This window comes from Habropoda laboriosa, unplaced genomic scaffold (genome assembly GCF_001263275.1).
Source record: "Habropoda laboriosa isolate 0110345459 unplaced genomic scaffold, ASM126327v1 scaffold1480, whole genome shotgun sequence".
NCBI lineage: Eukaryota > Metazoa > Arthropoda > Insecta > Hymenoptera > Apidae > Habropoda > Habropoda laboriosa.
The window spans coordinates 49,675-61,024 of record NW_017101548.1 but is presented as its reverse complement, the minus strand read 5'-3'; the positions used below and the strand labels follow the sequence as shown (position 1 = coordinate 61,024).

General features: G+C 41.5%; 1 protein-coding gene across 1 annotated transcript; it reads left to right on the top strand.

The window, feature by feature from the left end:
- Positions 1 to 79: 79 nt before the first annotated feature.
- Positions 80 to 2,685, top strand: LOC108578189 (the record flags this gene model as incomplete). Its single annotated transcript, XM_017941472.1, has 1 exon — positions 80 to 2,685. A coding segment is annotated over one exon (2,606 nt), but the record flags the coding sequence as incomplete, so codon positions are not given.
- Positions 2,686 to 11,350: the final 8,665 nt, after the last annotated feature.

Here is an 11,350-nt window from a genome sequence, read left to right as displayed (position 1 = left end):
TTCGATGGAAACTATAACGATTGGCTGCGTTTCAGGGACACGTTCGAATCATTAATTCATAGTAACTCTTCACTCTCAGACATTCAACGGTTTCATTACTTAAATTCCGCCCTGAAGGGCCCCGCGGCTCGTACAATCCAATCGTTAGGCGTGTCAGACAGCAATTATAAAGTAGCATGGGAGAGCCTGAAGAGTCGCTACGAGGACCCTGTTTCGTTGATTCACCACCATACGAATGCGTTATTAGAATTAGCATCAGTGAAACGACACAGTTCGTCCTCACTGAGAGAATTTATAGATTCGGCAAAAAATCATGTTCTTGCGTTAGGAGCGTTAGGTGAACCAGTGAACACATGGGACACTCTATTGGTTCTTGTCTTATCGAAAAAGCTAGATCCGATTACACAGAGGGAATGGGATAAGCATTTAATTAAGCGTTCCGAGAGACTAGGATTCAGAGATTTCGTGCAGTTTATCGAACAACAAGCTAAATTCCTTGAACGAACGATGATCAACACTCAACCTCCAATGTATGCTTCCAAACCACTCCATAAGGGTAGGACAACTTCCGACCCAATAGCCACCCATGTTTCAAGTGCGCAGAATAATTGTGCCTTATGCAAGGGCAACCATCAACTGCATCATTGTGCTAAACTATTAGCAATGCAGCACCCAGAACGGCACGAGACAGTGAAACGCCTTCAATGCTGTTTCAACTGTCTCGCGCTAGGGCACAGCATAAAGGGTTGTACTCGAGGCGTTTGTAGAAAGTGTGGAAGAAAACATCACACACTGCTACATCGAGACGAAGCAACCACAGACCGGGAAAAACCCTCAAATCGCGTATCCGAAGTGACCTCTGTTCGTGACCATGAGCAAGATAGACCCTCGACATCCGGTATACAATCATATATCTCGAATTCAAGGGAGTCCACCGTAGAATATACCGTGCTATCCACCGCAATTGTTTATATCGAAGATGCAAGGGGTAACGCACACGAGTGTCGCGCGCTGCTAGACGTCGGACCGCAAGTCCATTTCATTACCAATAGTTTTTGTGAAAGGTTGGGCCTGCCAGCCTCGACAATAGATGTGACCGTGGGGGGTTTAAGTAGAGTAGCTAATTCTGTCAAACGCAAAACAAACGTGACGATAAAATCGCGCTGTGGTAATTTTAGATCAGATTTATCTTGCTTGGTAATAAAAAATATCACCGAAGACATGCCCAACGTACCAGTAACCCGAGAGGCACTTACCACTCCTTCTGGAATTTTGCTCGCGGATCCGCAATTTGACCACCCCAGTCGGGTTGACCTGCTAATCGGAGCCGGCCTGTTTTGGAAATTGCTGTGTATTGGGCAGCACAGGACAGGACAGGGTAATCTGGTGTGGCAGAAAACTCGACTCGGGTGGATATTAGGGGGAGCACTGACCTGCCCACGTAGTACGAAGAGGGAGGGGGTTAGTGCGTGCCATCTTGCAACCGACGACAAACTTCAGCTTGCAATAGAGAAATTCTGGGAGGTTGAAACGCAGGGTTGCTCCAACAACACCCAAACACATCCTCCAATCACAGACGCTGAAAGACATTTTACAGACACGACACAACGCGACACGGACGGACGGTATATAGTAGCAATCCCAAAAGGGGATAACATAGAACAATTAGGAGAATCGCGAAGTCAGGCGGAAAGACGCTTGATTGGGATGGAACGGCGATTTTCTAGAAATCCGGAACTTCGCGAGCAATATTTAGCATTTATGGCCGAATACGAAACCCTGGGTCACATGACACGCGTGGATGTAGATGACAATGACCATTCAAAATCCAGTTACTATTTGCCTCACCACGTAGTATTTAAAAATTCAAGCACCACCACAAAAATTCGTGTTGTTTTCGATGGCTCCGCAAAGACTTCGTCAGGTATCTCATTAAATGATACTCAGTTAGTTGGTCCCACCGTGCAGAGCGATTTGTTTTCCATTCTTCTCCGGTTCAGGAAACACCGCTTCGTTCTGTCTGCCGATATTGAAAAAATGTACAGACAGATTCGCGTTTGTCAGGAAGATCGCAGACTGCAACGCATACTCTGGCGCTCGAATCCAAATTCACCTATTCAAACATATGAATTGAATACGGTGACCTATGGCACGGCCGCGGCTCCATTTCTGGCTACACGCGTCTTGAGTCAAATCGGTCGCCAACACGCGGAATCATTTCCAATAGCAAGTCGCGCAATCATACAAGATTTTTATGTGGACGACCTGCTTACTGGATGCGAAACCATTGAGGAGGCTTTTGAATTGCGTCATAGTCTCATAAAAATATTAGAACAATCAGGTTTCACTTTGCGAAAATGGGCTAGCAATAACCCGTCCATAGTCACGGAAATGAACGAAAACAGGGGCGCTGTCACAATAAAAACCGCCGATAGGGACCCGAAAACCCTAGGATTACTGTGGACCACGGAATCAGACGAGCTCCACTACGCGGTAAAAAGTTATTCATCCAATCGCATCACGAAACGCGTCATCTTGTCGGAAATCGCTCAGATCTTTGATCCACTCGGACTGCTTGAGCCTATAATAACCAAGGCCAAGTTGATAATGCAACAACTGTGGCAGATCCATAGTCACGGAAATGAACGAAAACAGGGGCGCTGTCACAATAAAAACCGCCGATAGGGACCTGAAAACCCTAGGATTACTGTGGACCACGAAATCAGACGAGTTCCACTACGCGGTAAAAAGTTATTCATCCAATCGCATCACGAAACGCGTCATCTTGTCGGAAATCGCTCAGATCTTTGATCCACTCGGACTGCTTGGGCCTATAATAACCAAGGCCAAGTTGATAATGCAACAACTGTGGCAGAAACGGGCAGGCTGGGATGAAAGTTTGCCCCAACTCATCCACACACAATGGTCGCGATTTCGAAGCGAATTGCTTAATGTCGGGTCAATAACAGTTCCAAGATGTGTAATTAGTAGCAATAAGGTACGAATTGAGATGCACGGGTTCTCCGATACCTCTGAACGTGCATACGGAGCTTGCATCTACCTGCGCACTCTAGTTAACACCCATGTATGGGTCAGCAATTTATTGTGTGCGAAGTCACGAGTCGCGCCGTTAAAATCGATCACTCTACCACGGTTGGAATTATGTGGAGCATTGCTGCTAGCTCAGCTAGCAAACACTGTGAAACATGCACTTCAGCTTGACATTGACGTGGAACATTACTGGACTAACTCTACGATTGTCCTCGCGTGGATCAGAGATCAGCCGACAAGATGGAAAACATTTGTCGCAAACCGCACCTCTCAGATTCAGTAATTAACTGACCCCAATCACTGGCACCATGTGTCATCATCCGACAATCCCGCGGACATTATTTCTCGGGGCGCGACGGCAATGGAATTAAGGGACAACAAGTTGTGGTGGCACGGGCCGACCTGGCTTACACAAGAAGCCGCCCAATGGCCATCCGGAGACGTCATTGTAAGGGATATACCTGAGGCACGGCAGACTGACACTACCTGTTTGTCGATGACAGGTATATTAGAATCAGACTCTTTTGATTTACCCACGCGGTACTCTAACTATGCACAGTTACAACGCATCACAGCTTACATTCTTCGATTCATAAACCGACTAAAAACTAGACTTCGCGATCGCACCTCCGGAACCACAACCCCAAATTCCAACAAACCCACCCTGTATCATTTGACGACATCTGAGCTTGCAGAGGCAGAACGATTGTTGATCAGACTTGTTCAAGAAAAATGTTTTGCTACCGAAATTAAGGCATTAAAATCAGAGACACCAGTTGCACATTCAAATAAAACTCGATCGCTTAACCCCTTCCTAGGCTCTGACGGATTAATCAGGGTGGGCTGACGATTAAGGAATGCTCCGATACCGTATGCTCACCGTCACCCAGTATTGTTACCCGCTGATCATAGATTTACCATTACGCTCGTTGAATACGAACATCGTAGATTGCTTCATGCCGGTTGCCAAGCAACACTTGCGTCATTACGCACTCGTTTTTGGCCGCTTGGTGGTAAACGCCTAATAAAAAAAATTCTGCATAAGTGCATTCGATGTTTCCGAACAAAGCCAACGGGTTCAAGCTATCTTATGGGAAACTTACCCGCTGCCCGGGTTACAGCGGCACGCGCCTTTGCTACCTGCGGAGTGGACTACGCAGGTCCCTTTCTAATAAGGGAAAGGGGACGCGGAAGGGTGGCCCATAAGACCTATATTTGTCTATTTATTTGTTTTTCGACCAAGGCCATACACATCGAACTGGCAATCGATCTTAGCAGCGACGCATTTTTAAATTGTCTCTACCGGTTCATCTCACGCAGGGGAAAATGTCATTCTATTTATTCAGACAATGGGACAAATTTTGTAGGAGCAAGGAACGAGTTGAATCAGCTCGGTGCCTTGCTAAGGGATGAAACCCACAATAATCATGTTCGAACATACTTAGCACAAGAACAAATAGAATGGCATTTGATCCCACCACACGCACCACACTTCGGAGGACTTTGGGAGAGTGCAGTGAAGTCCGTAAAAACACACCTAAAAAGGGTCACTGGTGAACAATGCTTGACGTTTGATTAATTTTACACTATTTTAATACAAATTGAGGCATGCTTAAATTCCCGACCACTCCAACCCCTTTCCCATGACCCAATAGACCTCACACCCTTAACTCCAGGCCATTTCCTTATCGGCGATGCTCTGACAACTGTTGAGCGCAACGATTTATGGCACGGACGTGGGAAAGAGGCTGTTTTTGAGATTAGGATTTTTGGTTATTGTTAACATGAGTGTCGAGTAAAAAATATCCTGACGAGATAAAGTTCGATTTACAACTCCAGAGTTTTAGAAACTCATTTCTCTCGTCCTCAATAGCTAAGTACCTTGCCATAACAAAGGGTCTTCCAAAGGGTCGACATATACAGTCTCGACGGTCAAGAGACCGGCGAAGTCGAACCTGGCGGAAGTTCCCCGCTATTGCCAGACATCGCCACCCCCTCTCCAAGGTAACGCGCGTTGAGGGCGCAAGAGAAGGGTGTTGTGATGGGGGAGGCGGCGGTCTCCTTCTGTGAACAGGTTTCTCCTACTTCTCTCGTATTACGTTTCTTCGGCTGAACGCGAGCAAGAAGACGAAGAAGAAAAAACGAAGAAAAAGGAGGGAGGATAGAGTGAAATTCTTGCTTGGCACGATCGAACGGCAACGGTTATTTTTGAGTTCAGGATTTCGTTTACTGCTTGTACGTGTCTAATTACAACCTGGCGAGGGTCACTAGAATTGCTTGTTGGATTTTTAGTAATTTCTGTCCTTCGCGCTCAATAGCCTACGAACATGCCATAAACCACGAATTTCCGAACGGCACATCTACCTGTAACGGTACGCTTGCCGATGAGTCACCCGGAGGAAATTCCAGCTTTTTGGGACTTTCCGCCCACCCCACGCGGCCGTCTCCCACCCTGCCAAGGTGACAGCGCGCTAAGGGCGCACTGGAAGGGCGGTGAAGACGCTATTAGACACCCTGATTGGTAAATGTAATGGTTAACTATTTAACCAATCAGCGTGCTCTAACTAAAAACTCTCCAACGGACGTCCGAGGAACGACGTCGACGGTCAGTCGTCCAACAAACACCAAGTAGCAACCAGCTAAAATTGTATCGATCTCACTAGTCCCAGTATAACTGGGTGGTCCTTCGAGAAGGTTTTGAATTAAAGTCGGCACACCACGTGCAAATACAATCCAAGTCCGAAAGTTGATTTTGAAACTATCACGGGCATTAACACTGAGATTTGAATGTTGCATTCGTTTGCCTGGTAATTGTCGAAGACATGTTATTGGTGCCGCTAAGGGGAATTATAGTCCGCTGGAGTGTTTTTTTATTTTATTTTTTTATTTATTGTTAATTGGTTTAGGCAGAAGCCTATTACAATCTTGTGTTATACATATGTGTTTGTAGTACCATGGTATTCTAGGGTATTATATTTATACTTATACTATATTAAACTATTAACTTTAAAATGAGCCTATAGAAATATGTAGGTAAAACAAAGATATAAGATTTAAAATTTAAACTATGACTAAGAAAAATCTTTGGTTGAGCGATTTTCAGTTCCATTGCATCTTGGCATTTAATATGAATCATTCATCTAGGCAGAGTGCTCTGATTCTTATTGCACTATTCGTAGAGTATTGCATCTTCTTTACGTCTTCTTCAGCATCCGATTTAAGGATCTTTGTGATGCTTTCGTACTTAACCCTCTATGGGCTCATGTAACTTTCAGGTCACATGCTAATTTATCGACATTTTACTAAATAATTTTAGTTTTTTTTATGAGATGGCATACACATCTTAATTCTATAATGTCTCCGAGACAACCAATACCAATATTCATGACGGTTGCTAGTACCATCAACCTGAAATAACAAAACAAATGCCGTGCAAACTGTCTGCAGTAGAAGCAAGCGAAACCATTTGTTCCAATTGATATTATTTGTTCTTCTGTCGGTGTTTACCGAACAAAAAATAGTGTATATAATAGCTCTGGGTTTGTATATCAATAACAACTTATTAGTTTGCATTTCAATTATCATTTTGTTACTATTTTTTTATGATACAGTTCCGTAACTTTGAGGTTATAGTGGGCTATTATGGCAGATTTCGGTATATTTAGGATAAAGCTTGTGCTTTCTCCTGTTTTCAGATTTATACATCATATACCCAAAATATGAATGCAAAATCAGATAAAAATAAAAGAGGAATTAGAATTAGATGCATCAGCGGTAATAGATCAGAAGATTCATTATTAGATTCTGAGTCCGATGAAGATTTAATAGTATTTCCCCGACGACGGATAAATATAATGGACAGTGACGAAGAATTTAATGAGGAAAATTCAGGACCACAAAGAATTGTTTGGCAACAATATCCCAGATGAATAATAATAGTTGTCATCGCCCTTGGAAAGGAGATTGCCCTAATGTCCCCGAAGCGCCCCATTCTCCTGTGACCTATTTTCGAAAACTATTTGACACGGAAATTATAAGTGATATAGTTGACTATACCAATACGTATGCATTGCAATGTGATCCAGCAACACCCATAGCTGTTTCAGCGAACGAAATAGAACAATTCTTTGGTTGCAGTTTTTTTATGTCTATTTACGGGTTACCAAGATCTGAAATGTATTGGAAGTCAGAGACCAGAGTGTCTGCTGTTGCCGATACTATGAGTCGTACGCGATGGAAAGAAATAAAATCCAAAATACATTTTAGTAGAAATTTACAGGCTAATCAAACAATTCAGAGGTTACGGATAGTTTACAAAAAATAAGACCCATTCTGGATAAATTGGTTAAAAATTTTAATTGTATTCCGATGTCTGAACACGTATGTGTTGACGAACAAATAATACCATTCAAAGGAAGACACAGGCTAAAACAGTATATGCCTAAAAAACCTAAAAAATGGGGCTACAAAGCTTTTTTGTTGTGCGATTCATCAGGACTCATTTACAATTTTGAAATTTACACCGTCAAAGTGATACATGATCACGAATTACCTGATGTTGGAAGTAGTGGCAATGTAGTATTACGCTTATCAAAAATTGTACCCAAGCAATTATTTCACAAAATCTGTTTCGACAATTGGTTTTCAACCGTTACTTTAGTAACTGAATTAGAAAAATTTGGAATTCAGTGTTGCAACTGTGCGGTCAAACCGACTAAAAAACTGTGAGTTTTCGTCAGATAAAGTCATGAAAACTAAGGGCAGAGGAAGTTATGAAGCACTTTCTACATCTATTGACAGGGTCACTATAAATGCGGTGAAGTGGTACGACAATAAGGCCGTTCATTTGATGAGCACATTTTACGAAATGGAACCAATAGACATAGTGAAAAGGTGGGACAAAAAAAATGAAAAGAATGATTGATGTACAACGTCCAAATATAGTAAAAATATAGAACCAACACATGGATGGAGTAGACTTGGTTGATTCATTGATAGCGTTGTATCGAATAAAAATTCGATCAATGAAGTGGTACCACCGCATAATGTTTCATCTATTAGATTTAACGGTGGTCAATGCTTGGCTGTTATATAAGCGAGACTGTTCATCGCATTCTGTAAGCCCCGGGCGTCAATATACTTTATTGAAATTTAAAACTGACATTGCATCTGTTTATGTCAGGAGCACAAAGGAATCCGTAAGAAAAGAAGGCGTCCTGTTTCAACTGACGTAGATAAACAATTACAATAAAAAAGAAAAAGGAAACCAAATACCGTACTTCCAGTACAAAACGTGCGAAAAGATGAAGTAGCACATTGGCCAATTTTTTCGGACAACAGAGGACGCTGCAAAAAGCCCGGGTGTAAAGGAGTTCCGAAAATAAAATGTTCCAAATGCAATGTACATTTATGTTTAACGCCAAGTGCAAACTGCTTCGTAGAATTTCACGCTTAAGTTTTTATACACAGGAGTGCAAACATTATAAGCCGTTGTTACCTGAAAGTCACACAGTGAATTTATTGTAATAAAACTGTTTAAACTGGAAATTTTTTTTCATCTGCATATATAGGTTTATAATTGTTGACTTTCCGTTCCAACAATTTTTTTATATTTAAAACAAAAATTCGGCCCATAGAGGGTTAAAGTCATGCGATCTGGATTCGTCGTACATCGGACATTCTCTTAATACGTGTTTTATCGATTCTCAAGCATTATTATTACACAGGTGACATATGTTTTCTTCCTTAATATGATAAGCGGTTCCGTCTTTGCTTCTTAGTCTCCATACGCCCCTCCCTGCTAATCTTAATTGAGCGAATGTTCTCTTGTATTTTATTGGGATATTCAATTTCAGGTATTCCTCCAGTTTAGTTTCTGAGAGGTCTTTTATGTTTTGATAAGTAGGGCTGTATGTAGAATTCTCCTGTCTAGTTTTGTCATTCTGGAGCTGACACCCGCACTGTACATCTTGTGCCATAGAAGAGTGTGGGGTATTCCTCCAGTTTAGTTTCTGAGAGGTCTTTTATGTTTTGATAAGTAGGGCTGTATGTAGAGTTCTCCTGTCTAGTTTTGTCATTCTGGAGCTGACACCCGCACTGTACATCTTGTGCCATAGAAGGGTGTGATGGATCGAGTCGAAGGCCTTTCTGAAGTCAACAAACAAGATGTACAGTTTCGTTTTAGGTGTCTGGAGGGTTTCTGCTATTTTGTATTGTAGCGTGAAAATGTTATCTTCGCATCCTCTTCCAGCCCTGAAACCTGATTGTCCTTCCGGAAGGATATCGCTGCTTTCACACCATGTATTCAGTCTGTTGGTCATAATTAAGGTGAAAATTTTCAGGATTGCATTTGCTAGAGCTATGCCTCTGTAATTGTTTGGATCTTTTGGGTCTCCCTTTTTATATAGCATAGTAAGTTGAGTATTACTCCAGCTGTCTGGAATCGTTCCTTTCTCCGTCACTTCATTCATTATTCGAAGAGGCATGAATTTTGCATTTTGAGGGAGGTGTTTGTAGAACTCATTCGGTATTCCGTCTGGTCCTGGCGACTTGTTTGTCTTTAGTCTTTTTAATGCTTTCTGCAACTCGGTAAATTCGATTGGTTTGTCAAGAAAAGGGTGTCTTGCGTCTTTATAGATAGTTGTTGATGGTTCACTGGTTTTATGAATTTTTTTGAGGTAACGTTCCCACTCCTCGGACTTCACCTCACATTCAGTCAATGGTTTGTTTCTAAGTTTTTTTACTGTTTTCCAAAAGTTTCTTGCGTCCCTTACTTCTCCCATGGCCTTCTGGAGTTTCTCCATGTTTTCCTTTTTCTTGCTTTTTATTAGGTTCTTGTATCTATTTCTAAGTTCTATATATTTTGCCATTGATCTTTCGTCTTGATTCTTTCTGTAAATTCGGATTTGCATTTTGAGCTCTTTCCTGCATTTCCTACAATCTTTGTCAAACCACTCTTTATTTATTCTACCTGTTCCACTAATAATATTTAGTGTTTGTTCCATATCCGCGTTTTTTGCAGCCTTTTTTATTCCTTCAATGAGTATTTCGTGCATTTCTTGCAAATTTTTATTTTCTGCATTTAAGTCATTTTCGCATAAGTAGTTTTCTAACCATTGTTGATAAGTTTCTGTGTTTTTCTGGTTCCATTTGAGTTTTTTTAATGTTTTTGCATTTGCTGGTGTACTTTTTAGTTCCGGGTCATTCTCAATTTGTATTATTATAGGGACATGATCAGATGTTCCCATTTCCTTGACCTCAAAATCGATTATCCTTTCAAGTAGTGTTACTTCAATCCATGCCAGATCCAAAGTACTGCATTTGTTTTTTCCTACATAAGTATTGGTACCTTTGCTGTCTGACTTGCTTCTCCCATTTAACACTACCATGCCCATTCCCTCCAACAGTTCACATAGTAGTCTACCCCTCATGGTGATTATTGGATCCGATGCGTGTCTTTTATTTCCTAGTTTGGTAATAAGTGACCATTCCTCATCTATCTGGTTGAGGTTTCCAATTCTTGTATTGAAGTCTCCTCCTACTATAATATTGCCTGTGTGCCTCTCCTTTACCTCATTTAATACTTCAGCTAAAGTTCTCAACCTATATTCTGCGTTATCTTCTTTGATGTAGACATTGCAAATGATGTAGTCGTTATGGTTTATATTACATTTTATACATAGCCATGACTCGCTTTCTCTTAGTACTTTGAAATTTTTTACTATAGTAGGATTATACAATATACATAGGCCCCCACTAGCTCTACTTGAGGAGTGGGTTTTGTTTGTTGTACTTACTACATATTTGTAGTTACTCATGAACCTAGGCAGCTTCAGGGTAGTGGTTGTTGTCCACGTTTCATTTAGGCTTATTATTACGCTGTTTTGTATGCAGTCTATATATTCTTTGTTTGAAATATTATATAAATTTTGCAGTCCATGTATATTCCAGAAAATAATGCTCTGCGGCTTCATTTCTTTGCTTATCCTTTGTGGGTTATTGCGTCTTATTCTTGCCTGCCTCTCCATCAAGAAATAATCCTTCTTCATTATTGTTATATTCTTCTTTCCGAACATATTTATTTCCATTGATATACGCTGTTAAGGCGTATCCTGTAGCCGGATTTATGGCAGCGAGTCAAGTGGTCGCCGTCGCAGGCAAAAATCGCCTTTTCAAAACACCACAAGTGTTTATTGCGTTGCCTGCGACACTTAGTCCCTAGGACCAGAAAAATAGAAAAGTGGCCCACGACTTTTGCCAACGTCGATGGGCCACTTGACTTTAACAAAGCCTAGAAAAG